This window comes from Galleria mellonella, unplaced genomic scaffold (assembly GCF_026898425.1).
Source record: "Galleria mellonella isolate WM207_F2 unplaced genomic scaffold, CSIRO_AGI_GalMel_v1 utg300, whole genome shotgun sequence".
In the NCBI taxonomy this organism is placed as follows: Eukaryota; Metazoa; Arthropoda; class Insecta; order Lepidoptera; family Pyralidae; genus Galleria; species Galleria mellonella.
In genome coordinates, this window is record NW_026442068.1 from 2,874,501 (window position 1) to 2,898,846 (window position 24,346).

The window sequence follows — 24,346 nt, forward strand, 5'->3', positions numbered from 1 at the left end:
TAATAGTCGTATAGAAGAATACGTAATTAAAAAAAAAATTGCAATCTCAATGGAAGAACCCAATTCCAAATTCATATAAATCTAAAAACCAAATTTATTATCTTAATTGTATTTTTAATATGTGAATAAATTAAATAAATTATATTAATTTTCAATTATAGATATCAGCACAGGAAAGCAGACGCAAGAAGAAGGAATACATGGACCAACTCGAGAGGAAAGTCGAGATCTTAGTATCAGAAAACACGGACTACCGAAAACGGGTGGACTCCCTGGAACAAAAGAACGCCAGCCTGTTGAGCCAGCTGGCGGCCCTGCAGGCGCTGGTGACGCGCAGCGCCCGCAAGTGACGTCTCACGGCAGGCCCAAGTGACGTCACACCGCGCCGCACCCGCTCGCGTTCCGTCCGTTATGGTGACGTCACCGTCGGCGGCGGCGCTTTATACTGAGGCTGTGAGGAAACGTAAACGGCGAGATTCTCACAGTTCGATAGTTGGTCGTAATATAAATTGCCCCGTTTCGGAGTACCTATATTTTTACCGATGTATATTTTGGATGTATTTACATTAATGAAACGAACCGGCGGTACCCAATGGGGTGGACTGTTAACGTTTGAATGGTTGCTCACTATATTAGTAGGTAATAGGTTTGCTGTGGTGCTGGATCCGTTATACCTGCGTTCCGATTATAGGTATACCAACTGTCAAGTGCCACACTAGATATTTATTTTAACAGCTCTTCAATTTCGTCTGACGTGCGTGTGAGAGGCGCTGACTCGATCACAGGGTTAATACTGGGCTCTAAGATAAGGTCGATAGTTACGTATGCGTTAATTGAAATCTCGTAATATATTCTTATAATGCTCTAGAAGCGTTACATAATTTAAGCTCTAATTTGTGCGTGTTTTTATTAAAATATGCAATTAGGTTAAGGATTTATAAATTGTTACCCAAAGCATACAATATTCTGATATGTCACTATGCTGCGCCAACGTTTTCGCAGGACGTATTTATACCACATAATTATGGGTTGTAGACATGTATTCGACAGAATAATTGTCACGTTGTTGGCCTAATAAATTTTAATGTTTTGCGTCACGTATATTTATAGTAAATTGAAACGAGTGCATTGCAAAGTTTGTTTTTCAAGTTAGGAGTTGAGAATACACCGAAATCATATCAATCAATTTCAATATTATATGTCTAACTCCAATACGACGGCTAATCTATGTTGCGCAGATTTCTAAACATTACCCTGTAATGTTTTATGAAATCGGATCGGTTTCTCATATATGCAATTTTTAAGTAAACTAATTAAATTATTTCTATGTGAAGTCTCAATATTTTCTTTAACATCTCTATACGAATTTACAAAACATTAGGTTGTCGTGTCGCGTGTGCTTATATAGGGAATCTTGTAGCATAATAATGTAAGGTGAACGGTGTATATACCTATGTCGCCTTACCGAGTAATATTGAATTCCATGAATTTGCATTTATAGCGAAACGTATATCACCCTAGAGATTTTATCTTGTATTTAAGATAATGTTAGATGTATGTATCTAATAGAGAATTTATAGAGGCTTTAAGAGAAATGACCGCAGTCTTCGAAAGTTGCGACCCAATGCGTGATATTGAATACGTACCACTATTTGATTTAAGAACAAACTTTCCTAAAATAAAACGAAAACAGCGACTTCAATCATGACAAATTAATATAGGACCAAAATGGGAGTAAATAAAAAAAATCAAAAAGAAATATTAAAATCAGTTCAAAATTATCGAAAAATCGCCTAACATAGTAAAATACAGGCGAATTGAGAACCTTAAGATTGAACGTTTTTAAGTCATTTCAAAATTTAAATCTTCATGACTACGGATATACCCGATTAATATTTTTGCACCATTTTATTTTTTAACTGACTTGAAATATGGATTCTCATTTCAACTATACGTATAGTTTTATATCTGAAGTTAAGGATATATTCGCCAATACTGAATATAAGTTCAAAAATTTTTTTAATTAGCAGTTTGTTTTAAGACCAACTTATTTTATTAAGTTTGAAAAGTGTTTATTTAATAATTAAAATCAACGTTTAACTGCCTCTATTTCGAGGATTGCAGTGATTTCCCTAAAGACCTGTATATATACCGATTTGTATGACAAGTTTATTACGTCGGTTATGTCTAGTCTCTCGTAGAACCGTAAATGGGTCTCGTTATGGAGACCCGCTGATAGGAACATTAGCTGTATTCACTCTCAGTTTATGCTACGCTTTGAAATCGACAAGTACAAAAACGGCCTGCCTTCAACGGATAATATATAACGTAACCTCAGTAACATGGCGATGCGTGCAAAGAGGGCTGAAAAGACGTTCCTTTTTAGTCATTTTAAGACATTAAAGTGACTGAGAAATGACGTCCTTTTTAGGTCATAGACGTAATCGTGTTATCTGAGAACTGATATTATGAATACACAATAACAATAATATAATCGTTTAATTAACCCTCTACTTACTATCAAAAGTATTTTCATATTCTAACATAATACAAATGTCTGTTAAACTTAACGTCTTGGAATCTCTACAGATATACTCTCCACAGTGTAATGCTGATGTGGATGACAACCGCACCATGCGTTAACGCATGGAGTATAGGAAAATATTAAATTATATAAATTTTATAATCTAAGAACAAATGTATTCCGGGGTACCACGAATAAGGCCTGCGCAGTCTACGGACAATATTTGATTGTCATAACATATTAAATGGCACGCTACAAAGTACGTGGCTAACACAAAGGGGCATTTTGTCTTCCGTGAACACTACGTCCCTCGTCTGCAGGCCCTTAGGAACAGTGCTAAGTACCCACTTTAGTGTCATGTCAGGCATCACAACCAGGAAAGAATGTTCAGATCTTTGGATAGCCAAAGAAAAAAAAAACTCAATTGTTTGAGTGCTACTTAAAAATATATAAATAGACGGACATCGATTAAATTTCCAACGTCAAATCTTGAATATCGAATCATCAGTCGATCCATTTGTTTAGTGAATTTCATACATGATAAAATGAACAGAGGAAGCGACTGAAAATAAGTGGTAATAAACACGATTTTATAAAAAATAGTGTGAAAAACCATCAATAGATTTCCAAAGACAATATCTGACATAAGAATATAATGAAGGCATAAAACTAAAGTGGCTATGCTTTATTATTTTGAATCATTTTCGAGCACTAAATCAAATTTTAAAGTATATTACAATAGTGATAAAGTAGAAATGGAACCCTGGTCTTGCCAATAAATTATTTCAGAATTTTGCAAATGTCAAACGCAGCAGCATTTTAGCTGCGTTTGTATTTTATACGCTACATTCTTTTAATACTAAACATTCCATTAATTAACTATCAATGTGAGTGACTTAAAGTAAGCTCGAGTACTTATTACACTAATCATATTAAATATATAATATACAAACTTAGGTAACAACAAATACCTATATAAAAACTATTTCGTCGTAAATTATAGACACATAAATCGTTTATATATTTTCGTGCGAGTATCTGCTGTCTACTAAAAATATATATACTACTATTTCGCACGCAAAATAAAAAGTATGAACTGTTAAATATTTTCGATAGCATAATTTATATGTTTAGCCAAGTTGTTTGTTACTATTAGTTTATATTGTAACATTCGTGAGAATAATACAAAAAATATATTGCAGTGTAAATTAACCGATACAATTATTCAGCGTAATATTTTAATATTTTATTTTTAAATCTCTTTCCCGCTACAAAATATGCGTGTCTAGTTATGGTCATCGGTTAAATTACATTGTAAACGGACATTACATCTTATTGATACATTGAATATGTGTGCAATTACTATGTTCTCTTTTACATTTTAAAAAGTTCTTCCTATTTATAGTTATAAGGAAATGTTCTATTTATATCGCGCATATTAATATATGGTCATATATCGCCCGACTTGTCACGGGTCAAATATACAAGAATTGAAATATATTTTAAGAGATTTTTTCTAATAAAATTTTAGACATATACATAAATATCTATTTAAAAGTGTTTACATGTCTTTTCGCTATACAAGTTAAGTATCTAGTTTAGTACATATATACAAGTTTATTATTGAAATTGCAATGTGTGCCTGCCTATCAGCTGTTTTACCAATATGAATAAGTGTCGATAATAGAATAGTGAATAACGATATCGAAAAATATCCTGAGACGTATAAAAAGTTTATATATTTAAAAAAAAAAGTAAAGTATTTAACGTGTGTAATATATAATTCCTAATATGGCATTTACCGTCTACAAAGAGTGAATAAATTGAGATCGACGTATATAAATTAACTGATTGTAGGAATATTTTAATTTATGAAATTAGTGTGGGGATGAGTTTTGTGCGCATAGCATGCGAGCAGTGAGGTCGCGGATTGGGCGTAATGCCAATCTCACCTAAGCGTGTTAGTTGGCGAACACTGCACATACTGGGGACAGAAGTTAATGGATCATTCGATATTTGAATTCGCATGATTTTTTTTTATTATTCAACATAATTTACAACTCTCTGTTTTCTGTCACATATAGATAAATTGTTGTAAGTACATATTTTCATTTATAAAACAATAAACATGTTATATACATGTGACTTCATGTGACTTGTTTTAAACATGTTTTTATTCTTTTCGACTCATACCAAATCGATATATAGACAAACAAAAATTTATTTTTAGTATGCGTACTTAAAGTACTTACCTATACTTATTTGAACGACGCAAAATTGATACAACGAGTAATATTGTTTTTAACATGTATACATGTTGTATAAAATACTTTAAATTGAGATAAAGCATGGAATATCGAATCGTTCATAGACACAAAATAACGATGATAATCTCGAATGAGCCATAAACACGCCGTCTTATGTCCGTGTAACTTTGTTATTCATTTAAAGTGTAATTTTATTGATAGTTTTATTTGTTAAAACTATTCGCTGTTACCTTGAGTCATGATTTGTTGAATCGTTTGTTTTATTATTATTTTCCAATGACATTACGGATTTTACTGTCAACCTTGCTAATAAAGTGTCAAATATTGTAAGCCAGTGGTTTTATATTTAATTGCTCTTGTGCATTGACCCACTAACCTTTCGATCTCCTTGCCCACCCAACAAGCTGTTAATTAAGCGATAAACTGATCCATCGATAGATTAATCGATTGATCCATTAACCGACTGATTTATAAACCTTCAAATCGATGTCAGTCTGTTATAGATTAAAATGTTAAATAATTCTTAACAGATAATATTGGTATAAAGTTCCCATTGCTAACAATATACTGTATCAGGTCGACCTCCACGCGGTTCCCCCTGGAAACCATCGTGACTAATTTATCATTGAACTCGTCACGATGGGCTGACTGACCTGCTTTTTTCATTATTCACCTATCATCCCTCACTGGTGCCCCGCCGGCGTATCCTGTTAGCGCAGGCGGGGTTACCATTCCATTAATCATGCATTAAAAAAAATATATATTAGTATAAAGTTTATATTGATATTATCAGAACAGAATTTCTGCATTAGCATTACATGGGAACACGTAAAAGAATAATAAATCACTGTTAGTATTAATTACCTTTTTATTATTATTAGTAAATTACATCTTAAAATGTATTATCATAGACAAATAATTCAGGAATATATATTGTATAGGTATAATACAAAGTTCATTTAAGACTAGAAAACAATATTTCCAGAAAAAAAAATGAAATCATAATGCAAAGTTATAGTAAATTTCAGTCTTACAAATTATATTGTATCCAGATACAAACAAATCTAGAATGTCAGATGTCAGACTACTTGATTTCAGTATTCACGGCAAACAATGCTCTCTTTCTCATCAATATTTGTGAAATTGTTAACAAAAATATTTATGATAACGGCTAATAATACAACATCATACAAATTGGATCAATTTGCATGAACACCAAAGGCGTATTTGAGGAGGGGGCATCGTGGGTCGTGCCCACCCCAGAATCGTCTAATGCCATATTTACCCATATTTGGATGCGAGCGAAACTTCCTAAAGACATCTGATAGTACATATACGCCTTTTTAAAAGGCCAGCCTCCCCCCCCCCGCTCCCTCTCCTCCCATCTCGCCTAGAAAATAATCTTGAATACGCAAATAATGGACTCCCATATGTGAATCAATCATGGACACATAAGAAATTCATAACATATCAAACTTGAAGTCAAGCTTGGATCCAAGACATAATGGTCTAGTCATTATATACAAAATTCACCAAGCACATAAGTATTGCGAATTATCAACATTGCGGTTCAACAGAATTCTGTAATATGTAAAAATTGTATGATTGTTTTATGTATGTAAAACCCATACAAAAATAATATTTAAGTATTCACCTATTAACCAAAATTATAGACGGATTAAAAATTCACAATGTCTATTAATTCTTACAGAACTTTCTAACAATAATTATTTTTACCCGACTGCCACATAAGAGTGTAAATATTTTCAGAGTTCATTTGTGTGAGTTTCTTTATTCCACCATAACTTCTAAACGCCTGGACAAATTTAAATATATAGGACATCATTGGAATCCTTAAATCATCTTGGCTATTTGTTTTTTAAATAAGTATTTAATTTTTGGCAGGGCAACGTGTTCTCTAATTTGCGGAGCAAAATGTCCTTGTTACAATCGCAAAAAGTGTTTACAGAGTGATAAAAACTTTCTTCTTCGCCATCACGTGGGCAATGATGACCCAAAGTGCCGTGCCCCATACAGCTTCGACGAGATGTATACCGTGGGTGCGCATTACAGGGATGCGCCAGTGGAAGGGGAAGAGGTGGGCACAGACGGAATGACCCACGTAGAGTGCGATGGCGTTGAGACCCGGCGCCCTGAACGGACCGCCACCCCAAATGCGCCAAGCATCAGTGAAAGTGTAGCAAATACTCAACAACACTAGGCAACACGCTGATGTCACTAGTACAAATGACATAGACCTGTAACCAAAAATATTTTTATAACCTACTAGTTTTTACTGACTGGGATATCTATACTAACCGAGTGTAAAATGTAGCCTATATCCTTCTCCAACCCATATAGTACGTGTATATCCAATAATGACTGGTTAAGCCATTAAAGTGCTATAACTAAAAAATATATACAAACAAACCCACTGACACAGGGGGGAAAGGGATTGTTAGTAATGGAGACTGAGAATCCCATTGCTAGCAATATACCCAACCAGATCGACCTCCTCGCGGTTCTCCCTGGAAACTATCATGGTTAATTCCTGATGAATTCATCATGGTGGGCTAACTGGCCTGTTTTCATTCTCATCTATCACCCTTCATAGTGGTTCTTCATTCACCCTTCACGCGGTACTCCGCCCGCGTATCCTGTTGGCGCAGGCCATACCATTTTCACCCATAAAAAAAACCCACTGACACATTTATAATATTAGCTAACATAAATATGAACTATGATATATTTCCCGCTGGAAATAATCGTTATTAATTCTTATGGAATTTATCATGATAGCCTAACTGACCTGTATTCATCCTCATTTATCATCTCTCACTAATGCACCGCCAGCATATATGTATTATTCCATTTTTAACCATTAAATATACAATATTTAAATGAAAACTTCTTCTAGTTTCCTATTATTATTCTAAAAAATATATAAATTACTGGAAAATAATCACGTACCATAGATTTTTATTAATGGGCACGACACCATGCTCCCTGGAGAATCCAGCTAGAAGTGCCCCAATGAGGGCAAACACTAGTCCCCAGGCCAGCCATCGTGAGATACGCGACTTGTGCGACCTCTGCAGTAGTACTGTTGCGCCAGCTTGCACTCCCAGCAGGGCTTGTACTGCTGATGTCAGGCAACCTGATAACAGGACAATAAGTTGAACATATAATTTTGAAATTGTCCACTGCTGAACATAAGCCTCTCCCTTGGGGGATTGCCAGTAGATGGCACGCTTGGCAGGCGAATTGGCAACCGCAGTCAAGCTTTAGAGATGATACAAGAGGGATGCTGCTGCCCATCCCTCATCCTCCCTTAGTCGGCTCTTATGACACACACGGGATAAGGAGTGGCCTATTCTATGCCGGGACCACACGGCCAAAGGGCAATTTTGAAAATATAGGAGAATTTTTTTTAAATGCAGAATAGGATGATATAAATATTTTTATTATATATTTTATGCTAGAGAACTACTACAGCACAACAATCTACAAGACTGAGACGATGGCTTGTATTGAGCTTTGACACTAGAGTCTGAAGAGCTTTACAAAATCATTCTGAGAGAGCTGTCAGTGGACCGCTCCTCAAAATGCAAATTTTCACACATGACATTATCTGATTATGGCTGTTATGAAAGAGCCGATTGCAGATAACAAGTGAGAAAAAAAAATTATAATAAAGATAGATTTATAATAGAAAAATAATGTAATTATCGTTATTAACCGTAATAATCTAAATAAAGTGTCTACATCAAGTGCTTTATATAGCTTTTGAATGCCTAAAAGTGTTTATGTTTTAAGGGACTTTAAAAAAACACAAGTAATTTTGCTTATATTTTTAAGTGTATACGTCACACTATATCTTATTTTCTAAATTGTTATTAATTTTTTTTTGCATCCCAAATTTTATATTACGACTGAAGATTTATTTTATTGTACAAAATCATATTTTGTAAAATTTTGATAAATAAGAACCTTGTCAAAAAACGCGTAAGCGTGTTATCTATACCCTATATTTGACGTCAGGAATGACGTCATTTTAGCATAACAACTCTAAATGAACGTCATTTATGACGTCACACATATAACACCCACAGACATAACGTAAACCTTACATTAAGGTAACCACACCATAACTTTGACCCTTCCAGGAGTAATATATAGGTATATATGACTTAGTTTATTTGTCAGTTAACTGCACTTTGATATAAATATACTATTCCATAATTCATTCTTACCTAATAAACCCTCAGGATCTGTACGTAGTCCACCGTACACCCTTTTGGCATCACTCTGCTGGAACAAATGGGCCTCTCCCAGCACCAGTCGATCTATATAACCAGCAGCACCACCGCTGCACTCTGAAGCCACCCAGTCGTCATGCTTACCACCTGGGCCCAAATAGCCACTGAAAAGGCAATGCAGTATGTCCGTGAGTCACGTATTTAGTGCCTACTGAAAATCAGTGTCGTAGCTTCGGATATGAAACTGCGACATATACTGAGTTTTTTTATGGGTGAAGATGAAATGGTAACCCTTCCTGCGCTATCGGTATACGCTAGCAGGGTACCAGTGAAGGATGGCAGGTGAGGATAAAGTTAGATCAGTTGGCCCATAGTGACCCATTGAACAAGAATTAACCACTGTGGTTTCCAGGGGGAACCGCGTGGAGGTCGACCTGATAGGGTATATTGCTAGCAATGGGGTTGTTAAATCTCATTATTAACAATCCATTTCCCCCCACATATGCTGAGTTAGGTGATTTGGACAAACACTGCTACATTCATCTTGTCTTTTTTTTTTCTTCTTTAAGAATTTCTTTTCTAATTTAAAATAAAATAATGATGTTATAAAAAAAAATTAACTAATTTCATTAATACCTAAATTATATAGCAATCAAGATCACACTGTCATAAAATTAGCAGAGTGAAACTACAAAAATCTTGTTTTGGTAAGCATAGGTAATACTGTTGCTTCTCCGATATCTATATATTAAGTTTCTCTGAAAAATGGTCATTATTTATTACGAAATTGCGCATACAGGTCAAATATCTATTTTTATTTTTATTGTATTCTTCATTTTGATATTGTATTATATATTGGATCACAGATTTAACATATTCGTTACTGGGCCAATATATAGATATTATAATCAAAATATATAGATATTCTTATATATTACCCACTGCTATTGCTTGGGTACCCCTATTCCACTCATGATCCTGCTATAAAGCAGCTATGCTTGCATAGCTGTGTTTTGGTTTGAATGGTAAAGATATAGCAGTGAAATTATTTATATTCTATTTCCTAATATTACAATAGATCTCTGCTAATATAATATTATTATAGTGAGCATTATAAACCCTGTTGATCGCAGAAAATAACAATTGAAGAGATAACTTTTAATGCATTTTTTATAAAACAAGTTTGATTCGCAAATTATCTTAGGCAATATCAGTAATATTTTATTGTAATTGGTATTTATATGACACAATAAAAATCAGGATAGATTAAGTAATAATTTAAATTTAAATTTTAAATTAAGTTTTAATAATAATTTAAATAAACTTAATAATACTCTTAATTTTTTTTATTTTATGGTATATTATTTATTATTACCAATCACCTAATAATTTTATAACAATTTATCTGAGAAATACTCATTGAAGTTGTAATAGCATTTATTTACGAAAATCTTTTTTTTAATTTCGAAACGAGGTACAGAGGCATAACACCCTTGTCCTCGGGAACAGCATGAAGATTATCATAGGTGTCACAGTATATTCTATATCATAGACTATTCTGTATAGAAACTGATGTCTATGATACTCGTACTATTCATATCGCGACGGTTACCACTTTCCACCAGTATATTTGTTCAAAGACATTCAAAGTTGCATAGAAAAAAACCTGTGTTCCTGGTTTCTACTTACGTTATTTAACGATAATATAACATTTAAATCATGTCAGTTATGTCTTTAGATTAAATATATTTTAAGAAACAAACTAGATATAATTAGAGATTTACTTGGATTCGTAGGGCACTGATAAGCACATTGCTTTGAGTAATTTGGATTCGGTTCTGTGTTAAGCCAATTTAAAAGTGAAACTGCTCTAAATTTGGCCCGGTTTGAGTAATACGGATATACCAGACAATCATTGTCTGATTCAACAACAAGCTACAAAACTAAGCTAATGGTGTGATAACGTAATTTTTTGTTAAGAAATTAATATTAACAGATGTACTTACGCTGGGCAGTTGGGGTCGTGGATCGTGAAGGTGATGGCAGTATGCAGAGCTACCAAAACGGCAGCCAGAACCCAACACCATGCACAGGAGAGCACATCTTTCAATGCTTGACCACATGCACCCTGCAATCAATTCAAATTACACTGTAACAGAAGGAAATGAAGTGGAGGTATCAACGTCACAGAAAAGCATATTTATTTATTTTATTTATTTAAGCTTTAATGCTCAGTAAAATTCTGTATACATTTGGCGGACTTAACACCGGACGGTGCTCTCTACCAGTCAACCATTGGGCAAACCGAGAAATACGTAGGCGGTGCATTTTTGAATAAAGAAAACTATTCACCAAAATTTACAAGTTATTAGCAGTGATCACTAGAATTTAAACATAAAACTTCTTTTTCGGTAATTCGTTACATATGTAATGGTAATAGAAAACAGAATTAGTTCTGAGAAAAGATATCGCATTGTGCTATGGTTAGCCGAAACTACAGCCATGTATTTAAATATAAATCATAAAAAAGTACATGTACTTTGCGCATTAATTATATAGTGTAAACAGACTGAATAAGGTTTTCTGTTAAATTTTGATCCCAAATTGGAAATCCAGATGTTGGAACATGAAAATATGGGAAACAGATTAGAGAATTAACTAAAACAGCAGCACATATAATATTTTTAAAAAGATATGGTGCTCAAGGGATATTACTTTAATTGACTTAAACGACTTTTACATTTTACAACATGTACTTTATCAGTGGCGTGTAAATTATCATATAGAATGAAGTATTGACTTCATTTATCTCCATCCACAGACTAAAGAATTCTTCTCTGCAATCCAATTAATACTTTGTCTTATTGTAATTTTTAACTTTCGTCAAGAAATACAAATATGTAAATGTCTATGGCGTACATATAGTATTTGAAAGTACATAGATTACTTTTTATGTCAGTCATACAAAATTCTCAAAAACAACTAGTAACAGATAACAAATAAATAAAATAACAAGACATACCCTTGGTGGAGTATAATATTTAGGTGCAGTAAGCGCATAATAGCCAGCTGCGATCAAATATGCAACGGCTAGTCGCTGCAGGACACCAAAGATGCGTAGTTGCTGCAGCATGTTGCGGCCATAGATCGTGTTCAGGGACATACCCAGCAGAAACATCATGCAGGATCGCTGCACAAAAAAACATCGTGATAAGTAGGTAGTTGGATATATCATGTTATAAACATATAGAAATGGATCTAACATCATCGATACATCTAAATTTTCGGTAATGATCTGAATAAAATATACGAGCAAAACTTGGTTAATGTAAATATTCTATCTTATCTGCCATATCTTCAAACCAAATCTCTTACGAGATAGACAGGGAGAACCTGGTGGCATAAGTTATAATCGTTAAACTTATGTCAAGCATGCATGGCAGTTCGAGAGTCGTTTAGTTTCTTGCCTCAGATAGGACACGGTCTCTCTTATCATCATATTTCATTTCAGGCTTTCACTCTACGTTCATTCACTACTTTACATTTTTTACTTTAAAAAATGTAAAGGAGACAGTAAATATATGAGAGTACATTATATATAATACATCTATTAAACAAACAAACTCAAACTATATCTTCCTCAAGAAAAGTAGATATTTCAATATCTAAATATTATTTTGAAAAAGTGGCCTAGTGCGATTAATCGTAATATTACTTGAAAATAATCTTTGTTCGAAATGAATTGTAATAGCTAGTAATAGACTTCATTTGAGATCAATGTTAACCGAGCTACGTCTACACTAGGTCAGTATATCATACAAATTAAGACTGAAATTCCAAATTACTTTGTTGCATATACATTGACGCTAAATACACTAGCTTCATTAGTTCTAAAGAATAGACGGTGTAATGAATGATGCGCATATAAAAAACATCTAATGTTTGTAATGGAGAAAGTACTCTATGTGCCGAGCTAGATAGCATGCGAGCAGCAAAATTTCCAATGAGATATTCTGCAATGGCGCGTGTGTGGATTGAATTGTATCGGTAGGTGAGTACTTTAGCAACATATTGACATAACTGTGTCAGATCAGTCAGGGCTTCGCAAATATCTAAATGTTTTAACTTTAAAAAGTATGTATACTGTATGTGTACGGTGCAAGACGTAGAGCCAAACGGGACATCCTTCCGGTCATACTTGAATTAGTTATTCGTCTCTCTGTCTCTATTTGGCGACGCATGGCGCGTATCATGGGCGAAACAGTATACTCTGTTATGTCTATGGTACTGCTCATGTCTATAGGCGACGGTTAGCACTTTCCATCAGGTGGGCCGTCAGATTGTTTGCCACTTTAAGCCGTAAAAAAAAGTACATATATATTTTTATTTAATTATGAACAAGCTACAGTTTAAATAAAAAAAAATTATGAATATTGTCTTCTATTTTGTATTTATGAAGTGCTGATTTGATGCCTACAACTTTATAAAATCAAACAAGAATAAACAGCAAAAATATAATCTAATTAAGTAGACTTAGGTAATATTAATATTCTTTCACGAGGACTTCATTAAGATTCATAGAAATCTATCTAGATGCTTTTTTATATTTTTTTAATGAAATCTCACCTACTTTATATCATACATACTTGCACGACAAACAGTATTTACTTTGTTGTACGTTTTAGTAGCAAACAATTAGATTTTTTCACAATAACTAAGTTTCACTTGGTTAGATGACTGAACTTAATGAATATTTACATCAATGAAGAGCTTACCCTCACAATATGTAGTAATATTTTCCACCTCGGAATCCCTTTAGCGAATGCGCTCTTTATAGAGAGCGGTATGCAGACGCCCATTATCCATAAGAAGGCTGGGAATACCAAGTCGCCAGCCACTAGCCCGTTCCACGTGGCGTGCTCCAGCCACCAGTAACCGCCGGCGCCGTCGTTCACGAATATCATGAACACAATTGCTATTCTGTACATAAGAAAAAAAAAACAGTCCTATATTATTTAAATTAAAAAGATAGGTACAAAGTTTAAGAATCGATATGGAAATAGGCCATAAGTATAAGATGCGATTGAGGAACGATCTGTTATTCGATATTTGAAATCAAACAACAGTCTACATTGAAAATATTCTTATTTTTTTAAAAGATTCTTAATTATTTGTTTATTTATCATTTTTAATATATAAATACTCAATACAAAACCGCTGCCTCGAAATATAATATTTACAATCTCATTTGAAATTAAAATAATTGTAATAATATCAAATTACAAATTAAATTAAAGTATTTATTATAAACATTAATTAAATATCAACATATATGTACGTAAACATTAATTACTATTTCAATAGTCCGTAATTATCGTAAATCAAATTATGGATTCCGATTCTTTCGATGATAGCATGCAGTAATTAAATATCTTTGAAATCTTTTCAATACATAAGATTACATCCTCATAATAGTTTCACAATAATCTTCTTGAGTCATGTTGTAACAAATAAGTTTCGTAAACACACTGCCGCATACAAGCATTGTAGTAAAATCCGTATGGAACATAGATAGGTAACTTTTCAACCGAATACAAACGCTAACATATTTGCAATTCTCGCCCGTTACTGGGTTGTCTCCTTGGGTGTACTCGTAATTTTTAATATACGAGTAAACATTTAAATACACTTAGTCAATCTGGATAATATAATAATAAAACTCTAACATTGATAAACATTCCAATCGTGTTTTTCCCGCCAAGCTGCATTTACTTTTCTGACTATGTTGGTTTGAATTGAGGTAAGATACACTAACTAATTTAGGTACTTATTTATTGAGCATTATTATCATATCAGCCGTTACCTGTCTATTGTTGAACATAGGCCTCCCACATAAAGGGAGGTTTGCTAGTAGTTGCCACGTTTGGCAAGCGAAATGGCAACCGCAGTGGGCCTTTGGACATATTTTTTTAGAGGAACACTGCTGCCCATCTCTCAATCATTAAGTTCCCTCAGTTACTTATATGAAAGGTTGTGGAACTTCTGATAGTATTTTTTTTTATTATTTCAGCCATTAACTGTCCACTATTGACCATAATCCTTCCCCATAAGGGAAATTTTGCCAGTACTTGCCACGCTTGGCAGACAGGTTGGCAACCGCAGTCAAGCTTTCAGAGATGTTTCAAAAGGGACGCTGCTGCCCATCCAAGGAAGGGCGAGCCTTCTTTAATCGCCTCTTACGACACCCACGGGGTGGCCCATTCTATTCCGAGACCATACGGCATAATGTGATTTTTCTTGCATGTAAAGAGATAAATTATACGGCAGAATGACTGTCGTAACTACTTAATTTATTCACGTAACGTCACTTATCATAATAAATTGTTTATTTTCTATTTTAGAAAGTAAAAGAAAAGTATTGAACAATTTTGATTTCTTCTTCTATTCTCTACTAATTGAAAGTATGTTTTTTTTTATACAACTTAGAATGGTAAACAAGCTAACGGCCTACCTGATGGAAAGTGGTAACCGTCACCTATAGACATGAGCAGTGCCGTGGACATAACAGAGTATACTGTTTCGCCCATGATAGCCCTCATGCATTGCCATTCCTGAGGATTCAGGTGTTATTCCTCTGTATCCTGTAAATTCACGCCATATCGATTGCTTGGGTACCTCTGTCGCATTCGTGTTTCTACCGTGAAGCAGTTGTGTTTGCATGACTGTGTTACGGTTTGAAGGGTGGGATATGGCGTGAATGTACAGGGTATAAAGGAATAACACCTGAGTCCTCAGGAATGGCAACGCATGGGGCGTATCATGGGCAAAACAGTATACTCTGTTATGTCCATGGTACTGCTCATGTCTATAGGCGACGGTTACCACTTTCCATCAGGTGCGCCGTCAGCTTGTTTGCCATTCTAAGTTGTAAAAAAAAACACAATCAATCAATTTCTTATTACTCCACAATAATACTTGAGGATTATTAGCTTGAAGGCTAGGCATTACTCTTTTCACAAATACGATCTTTAATATTTTTTGTGCAGCCTAGTTTCTTACCTTAACTATCCACTAAATGCATGCAGATCTCCATAAAAGAAAGGTATAGATAGAATAATCTTTATTAATATGTGGCAACAAAACTAATTTTGGGTAACTATAAAAAAAAATATTAAAAATATTATTTGGCAACACTGATATTTTTCTGTCTTTTGTGTGAGACTGCATAATGGTGTAATAACAAATTCTATAATTGATTATTATTAACATATTTTTCTACTAAAACAAAATCATTTTTATTCCACAAGTAAAATCCCATTAGTAAAATTTTAATTAAACCAAGTAAATAAATATCAATAAATGCCTCACCCTCTAAAGGTGTCGAGTGCGCGTAGTCGCTGCTGTATCGCGAGCTCTTTGTCCCCGTATCGTAGTTTGCCAGTGACCCGCACTCGGGACATAATCAGCTTACCGATCCCGTACAGCACCCATGCTCCCAACAGTATTCCCAGTAGAAGGAGCAAAGCTGCACAAACAATAATTACAAAATGAAGATTTTAATTTAAACACAATAAGACGAATTAGTTCTTCACTGCAGAATTATAACGAATGGTGGACAAAACTAATTACAAAGAAACCGTACTGTATTACTAGCTGTAAATAATTACCAATATATTATTATAATTTAATTGTATATTTTTTAATATTATATATAATAAAATAAAAATCGCCTTGTGCCTTGTCTAAAAGGAATACCTTCTTAATTCAAACCACCAAGCAAGTAATCACTGCGTCATAATTCAAACTAGTTAGATCAAGAGTGATTACACGCCAAAACGAAAATTTAATGCAAAGAAATAAAATAGTTTAAATTCTAAATTCAAATTTACTTATTAAAAACAATTAAAAAATAAGCAACCAGATTAGCGCCACTTCAAACAAAAAAGTTTGTTTAAAATATATGCAACCATGTAACGGTTGTATCACATAATTTCATAGAATTAGATAATTTTACACTATAAAATAGCTAAATGTTTTGTTATTTACATTTTGATCCGAAGTATATAACTAAACTTGTATAACACTATGAATATTTTATTTTATAGTGTTGATACTTCTAAACGATTACATAGGTACATTATCCAGTTTCGTTAATAAAGCGTTGACTCTTAAATAATATAGTGATTGCCTTAGATAGTGATTACTTGCTCTGTGCTTAGAACCTGAATCCTGAATTTAGATTATTCATTAACAAGTGAAAACAATGTGCCATAAGAAAGGAAAAAAAAAGTGAAAACAAAATTTTAATTCAGATGAGATGAGAAAATATGACGTAGGCAAGTAGATGATAATAATAATCTAATGCCCGATAAATCATAAGTATAGGTATATAAAATATTACTTTATTTCAAAAGTTGCAATAAATTTGACACTAAGCCATAATAATATAAAAGTAAGTGGGGGAAAGGGATTGTTAGTAATGGAGACTGAGAATCCCATTACTAGCAATATACCCAACCAGGTCGATCTCCTCGCGGTTCCCCTTGAAAACTATCATAGTTAATTCCTGATGAATTCATCATGATGGGCTAACTGGCCTGTTTTCATTCTCATCTATCACCTTTCACTGGTGCTCCGCCAGCATATCCCATTAGCGCAAGTGGGGTTACCATACCATTTTCACCCATCAAAAAAATAAAATAAAATAAAAGTCATTAAGTAAATGAGTAGTATTATAATTTCTTCATATATATGGTATAAATTACTATGTATGAATTAGTAAAAAGTATGATTCTTCTTTTAGTTTTATTCTCTTGGTAAACAATGATGTATCTTATCATCTGTTCTTCAAAAAGAGGGTACAGAGGTTTCTTCAGGGTCAGCAACGCACGCCTTATACCTTTGGTATTGCAAGTGTTCATAGGCTACGGTAACCACTTACCATCAGGTGGGCCGTATGCTTGTTTGCCACCTCAGTGGTATAAAAAAATCTATGATTTTTACCTCCATGACAAAAAGTGAAACCTAATGAAAACCTTTGAGTATTTGCAAATTTCTACCAAATATATTTGCCATAAAACCGCAAAGATTTTTGATATATGTTGTAACATATTATAATAATACTTATATGATACAAAATTATTTTACCTGAACCTGTATAGAATGTAACATTAGTAGCTCTAACAATAAATGAGAAACGTGTCTTCGAGTTTCTATTAATTACTTTACGCATTATCATTTAATTAATTCCTTGTATCTGATGTAAGAATATGTAGGTACTTTCATATAAACTAAGGCAATGATTCATATCGTTTGATGTCATCTACCTTCACACAATTTACGTTTTTTTTTTACTTCAATTAACAAGAAGATTGCAGCGATTCAACTGAATGGGTATCCAGAACGTATTCGTAATAGCTCTATTCGTTTTATCATTTTTTGTGTAGGTATATGTGCATCACACTAATTGCAACTGTCATAGAATTAGTATCATACTTGTTGGAAACTGCAATTCTTCTGATGCAAATGCTACTAATCAATTATATACTAATGTATTTTTTATTTATCTCGTCCTCTATGTAGACGAAAATAAATAAAAAATACATATACTAGTGTTTAAGCTACCGTAAATATCAATTTATCTACAATGGGAAAGGCAAATTAAGTTAACATATTACATACTATTTTTCTATAAAGAATGTAACTGCCAGTACTTAAGAATAATAAAAAAGTAATAAAGGAGTTAATTCAAAATCCAAACTGCAACATCACTAATTAAAAGTTTAGTTAAAATAATACTATTTTGTACGCAATATTATATGCTTCAACATGTCTAAATCTCATTGTTATATTCAGTTCATTTTACTATAATTAACCTAATGGGCAGGATCTAAGTTTCTTAAAATCCATGATCTAGTAAAAAAATGTAAATAGGGTTGTCGTTAATTATCTCTCGTCCGTTCGCCGCTTGGACAATCAAGCGTGTCTTTGCGATTATTTTTCAGTTATTTAGTAAATAAAAAAATAAATTAAATTTTAAATTATAAAGACCAGAATACTTATTAATATGGTTACAAGAAATAAATCAGAAAGTGGATTCAGTAATTTTCAGTTTCATTTACTAAGCCATCAAAACCACGTGTGCCCACTGTGAAACATTATTTGTAACATGACAACTGGAGTCAGTAAACAAAATGATCATGACACAAATGTACAAAAAGTATCAAATGCGTAATAAGTTAAGTAATTTGACATTTTTTTTGTGTATTTTTGCGTTTATAAATTTAGAATTTTGACGCTAATATCCGATGGGATAGGCGAGAAAAACGTTATTGGTTCATGCCTTGGTACTCCTGAAAAACTAGGATTTTATTTGTCCGTAGCCTGTAATTTCCTTGCAATATCCATATCTATAGTTTTAAACTAAAACATCTGCAGTAAACGAATGCACGGCTTGCATTAAAAGTGACTGCACTTATGTAACCAGCTACATCTTGCTTGATCATAAAATACCGGTTTTGTTTCTTTTTGTCGTCTCATTGCGAAACTGCATTCCCTTGTGAATTTGCAATCGCACAGTTAAAAAAAAAGTATGTAACATACATGTGCATGCTACAGTAATATCGATTATAATCTAGGTCGTCTATTCAAGGAAAATTTACTCTAGTTCAGACATATTTAAAAACAATGCATACATTTGCAAGCATTTACCAACAATTTTTGTGTGATTGAAAAAAGTTACGGAGCAGGCGAAGTTTGAAAACCGTACCTTCTAAGCTATTCCTGGACTAATGTTTTAGAAAGAAATAAAAAAAATAGATAGTGGAATGTGCGTAAAAGGCCTGAACACCTCTATTTTTTTTTTCAATCGTACGAAAATCATTGGAATATAATTTACATATTTCAATAATAAAACTACGTATAATAATTTACAATTAAATTGCCAAATATCAAAATATAAAACAAATTCATTTTTAATACCATTTGTTTTGTTATTGTTATTATATCACAATACATATTCCTACTTAAGTACTCGTATACGTCGTAATTTTAAAGGCGTTCCTCGAAGTATTGACGACTTCGTAATCAGGAAAAAAGTAATTACCCGTCTAGAATCAACGGATATTTCAAAAACATATGCCTTGTTACCTATTTTTATTGAAATTTGTGTAAGAAAATTGATTTTCTACATTCATTAATACTGACGGAACGTTAAAACAAAATTACAAAATTTATCCTCATACTTTTGGAGATAATATTTCAAACAAATATTTGTCTTCGTGACGACAACGACCTCTGTGGTGGATACGTTATTAAGTGTAAATAAAATCTCGTTACTAATGTACCTTCATGACGACAACGACCTGTACAGTAAAGTGTTGTACATGTTACTAAATTTAATTTAAGTCCCGTTACTAAGTGTAAATCTATTCTGGCTTTTTAACGAATCGCTGGAGGTCCAGAAGGTCGTTGTCTAGTTTCACCAACAGAAAGATTCATATCCATACGTAATCTTATTTTTTTCTCTCAATATAACTAGTATTTATACCTACGTATAAACTTTCTATTACAATATCACGTCGAATTCTTCAGATATCTAATGAGATATCTGCTATCACACAGTCTACAATAATGCAATGACGTTGCTATCAGTTCAAGAACATAATTGTAGATTATAGTATCAAAATTAAGGCCCTATAAGAAATACTATAAATACTAAAGTCAAGAAATACTAAAGTTTAAATTTTAAATACTATATACTTTAGTATTTCTTTACGAAATCACCAATCGTAAATCAAGTTTCTTAAATATTTTTCAATTTATGACATAGGCATATCGAGAGAGACGTCACTTCATCTCTGTGTTCATATCGAAAAAAATTTACGACATTATCGGATGGATCGGATTATGGAGATTTATCTCTTTCAATACGTCGATGTTATGATAAAAATGAGATATTTAAGTGTGATTAGAAATGTCACTCAAGTGCATTGTTTGTCTAGCAGCCGAACTATTGGTGTTACTTTAAAAAGTTATTGATAAGAAATAGTTATGGAAAAAGTTCTGTTGTTTGCCTTGTTAGCAATTAACTATGTGGCTGGTATTGATATGCGGGTAGATCCCCTTGTGTTGACCAAACAAGGGCTGGTGAAAGGTCGCAAGGCATCTGATGGTGATTACTCAGAGTTTTTGGGGATTCCTTACGCGAAAGTTGATTTGGAAAATCCATTTGGGGTAAGTTATTATGATTGCTTCTTCAGTTTAAAGAGAAACTGCAGTAATAATCTTGTACAATGCCAACCAAGGTATTTCGAACAGACCGTAGTCTATTTCAATAGGACTGAATGAAAATATAAACAAATAGATACTGGCCTGATCATAGGACAGTGTGCTGATGTTGCATAGTTATATAAATGAAAACTCAAATAATTGACTCAATGTTTCGGTATGTTGCTAATTTTATTTAGAGAGAATAACACTAATACTTGTAATTTCTTTAAAACTTGATAAAGTTTTCATTATTATTGGATTATTTTTTTACCCATCCCTTCTTTTACTGTGGGTATCGTAAGAGGTGACTAAGGGAATTTAATGGTCGAGGAATGGGCAGCAGTGTTCCTCTTAAAACATCACCAAAGTCTAACTGCGATTACCAACCCACATGCTAAGCCTGGAAACTACTGGCAAAACACAGTCAGAGATCTTATTAGGGTTTTGTCTTTTAATTAGATAATTATATGACAAAAAAAGTTATATAGCTTAGTTAGATAACTTAGCTGTATAGCCATTTTCACGTCCTTATTTCACGTCATTAATTGTATTCCATTCATACACTCATTTATAACCTAAAATATTTAAATTTTCAGCCTGCACAAGAAATAACCAGATTCGAACAGCAGGTTTTCTTTGCCTACGATGGTTCAACAAAATGCCCTCAGACTTCTTCACCAGACAAACCAAGTAACGAGGGAACATTAGACTGTCTGACGCTCAATGTTTATGTACCTTTCAAAGCCAGTTATACTAATCCACTTCCCGTATTAGTATTTATTCATGGTGGTATATTTAGTTTCGGCAGTGCTGGAGAATATAAAGTAAAAAATTTAGTAAGACACGACATTGTGGTTGTCACAATTAATTATCGTTTGGGACCTTACGGATTCATGTGCCTAGATACGCCGTCAGTACCAGGAAACCAGGGTCTAAAAGATCAGTACGAAGCACTACGTTGGATAAGGTCAAATATAGATTCATTTGGTGGCAATCCTTACAATGTTACACTATCAGGTCAAAGTGCCGGTGCTTGTGCGACTTTATTACATTTATACTCGTCTAAAGAGAAATTGTTTCACAAAGTTATAGTTGAAAGTGGAACACCACAAAATTATGGTATGTTTGTTGAAGGAGACGTACATGCAGCGACAAAAATAGCACAACATTTAGGGTTAAATACAACCGATACTGAGGAAGCTTTAGAATTTTTAACTAGTGCTCCACATGCACTAGTGACTGCAGCAGCCATAGATTTAAATTTGCAACTCAGACCTTGTAGAGAAAAATCCTTCAGTGGAGTTGATAATTTCGTGGAAAGTGACCCTTTTTCATTATCAAACGCAAATAAAGTTAGGAATACCCCAATTCTAATTGGCCATACAAGTCAAGAAGAAGGCGCAGGTGGTCAAGACTATTTCAACAGCGATCCGTTTTATATTAAAATAGATAATAGCTTTAATATGAATGAGGAACAATTACATAAAGCTGCACTGAATATTAAACATTTCTATATTGGAGATGCACCTGCAGAAAGTTTGCTGTCAAGAATGGCAGATTTTGAATCTGATTTTGTTTTTAATCATCCAATGCAAAGAACAATCACGAATTTGGTAGCTGAAAATGCTCAAGTTTATCAATACATGTTCAGCTATGTCGGCGATTCTGGAGCTGATGGAGCAAGGCATTCAGCTGAATTGTTTTATTTATATAATGCAGGAGATGAAGTTAATCAAGCAGATCAGTTAATAATTGATCGAATAACAACCATATGGGCGAACTTCGTAAAATATGGGTAAGTTTAAAATATCAGTTAATTTTATGTATATCTAAATGTTGAATAAGATTAAATTTATTATTATATAACAGATTTTATATATTACTTATTGAAACTGAACACATCTTTTTTCTACTAAAAAAATCGAAAATCCGCATGTAACATACATTTGGATAGGTGAAGAAAATCAAAGAGCTGATCATAAACTTTCCCGTGTTTAATTAACAAGAGAACAATTGTTTTATATACTCACGAGTTTTTCTGAAACGTTTTAAAAATGTCGCCAGATATAACATTTCACACAAACTTATATTGTCTAAGGGCAACCAAAGATTGCTACAGATAATATGCATGACACTAAACAACTTTCTTATTTTAAATTAACTAAGGAGTACAAAATATTTTGCGTCCACTATTGTCTCTTTGAGTAGCAATCTCCCATTAATAATAATAATTTTAATTTCGGATTTTTTTGGTTCATTAAATATTTATTAGTAATGATGTAAAAATGTTTTTGTTTCAAGTAACCCCACACCAAAAGCTACAGGTCTTCTTCCAGTGACCTGGTCGCCAGTAACCAAAGACACGAAGCCATATTTAGTGATTGACACCGACATTCGAATGGAGAGTAGAGTGTACAACGACAGGATGGCCTACTGGGATCTCTTTTATGACAATTACGGGAACTACAATAAACTATTAAGAAAATGCCATATTAAATAGTTTGTCTCTCATACATATCATGTGTAATTAGTAATTATACAAAACTACATATTTAAGTAGCTTTCTACGCTTGTTTTTCGTCTATTATTTTATTATTGTTATACCTAATAATGAGTGTGTGAAAAAGTATCCAGCAATTCAATTTAATGAATGTTCGCTGGAATTTGTAATCTCTTTTTAGCGACATTAACGCACCCTAATGTTTTTTTTATTTTTATTATCTTGAATGTTTTTATTTTCTGTACTCAAAGATTAAAGATATATTTATACATTTATGAAAAATGTGTCAATTATTATGAAAGTGATTCCATGTTTTACATCATTGTCATCTTCTACCTATATGCAAATAATTATCAGTCCATAGAATTAAAGCTAGTCAATTTCATATACTTAATAATCTTAATAAATAAGTATGCATGAGTAGGTACGTATATCTATGATAAAAAGCAACCTACAATTACCTACAATACGTATTTGACCCTTTTCGCAATGGCCTTGTCCATACTATTATTGAGTAGTGTGATGA

At 33.2% G+C, this 24,346-nt stretch overlaps 3 protein-coding genes across 4 annotated transcripts in view; 2 read left to right on the forward strand and 1 right to left on the reverse strand.

Moving 5' to 3' along the window:
• The window catches only part of LOC113509089 (cyclic AMP response element-binding protein A), a 144,580-nt gene extending 139,459 nt beyond the window's left edge, over positions 1-5,121 (forward strand). For both annotated transcript variants that reach the window (XM_052895606.1, XM_052895607.1), the window contains exon 7: positions 162-5,121. In XM_052895606.1, the coding sequence (XP_052751566.1) occupies positions 162-350 (189 nt within the window). In that variant the 3' untranslated portion in view covers positions 351-5,121. The remainder of the gene's footprint in view (positions 1-161) is intronic.
• A 520-nt stretch (positions 5,122-5,641) lies between these two features.
• LOC113523482 (heparan-alpha-glucosaminide N-acetyltransferase) overlaps positions 5,642-24,346 on the reverse strand; it is a 33,134-nt gene continuing 14,429 nt past the window's right edge. The window contains exons 4-10 of the mRNA XM_052895601.1: positions 16,419-16,575; positions 13,826-14,030; positions 12,073-12,240; positions 11,057-11,178; positions 9,045-9,214; positions 7,762-7,948; positions 5,642-7,049 (exon numbers count right to left, since the gene is read on the reverse strand). Of these exons, the coding sequence (XP_052751561.1) occupies positions 6,755-7,049; positions 7,762-7,948; positions 9,045-9,214; positions 11,057-11,178; positions 12,073-12,240; positions 13,826-14,030; positions 16,419-16,575 (1,304 nt within the window). The 3' untranslated portion in view covers positions 5,642-6,754. The remainder of the gene's footprint in view (positions 7,050-7,761; positions 7,949-9,044; positions 9,215-11,056; positions 11,179-12,072; positions 12,241-13,825; positions 14,031-16,418; positions 16,576-24,346) is intronic.
• LOC113523426 (juvenile hormone esterase-like) lies at positions 21,017-24,016 on the forward strand. The gene is made up of 3 exons (XM_026909401.3): positions 21,017-21,284; positions 21,917-23,115; positions 23,622-24,016. The coding sequence occupies exons 1-3, from the start codon at positions 21,102-21,104 to the stop codon at positions 23,818-23,820; spliced, it is 1,581 nt and encodes a 526-aa protein (XP_026765202.2). The 5' UTR covers positions 21,017-21,101; the 3' UTR covers positions 23,821-24,016.

Bases quoted from the DNA above. Each gene is read 5' to 3' on its own strand.
- LOC113523426 (XM_026909401.3), top strand. From the start codon at position 21,102: ATGGAAAAAGTTCTGTTGTTTGCCTTGTTAGCAATTAACTATGTGGCT. The intron at 21,285-21,916 runs GTAAGTTATTAT...TTAAATTTTCAG, and splicing joins ATTTGGAAAATCCATTTGGG to CCTGCACAAGAAATAACCAG. The intron at 23,116-23,621 runs GTAAGTTTAAAA...TTTTGTTTCAAG, and splicing joins GCGAACTTCGTAAAATATGG to TAACCCCACACCAAAAGCTA.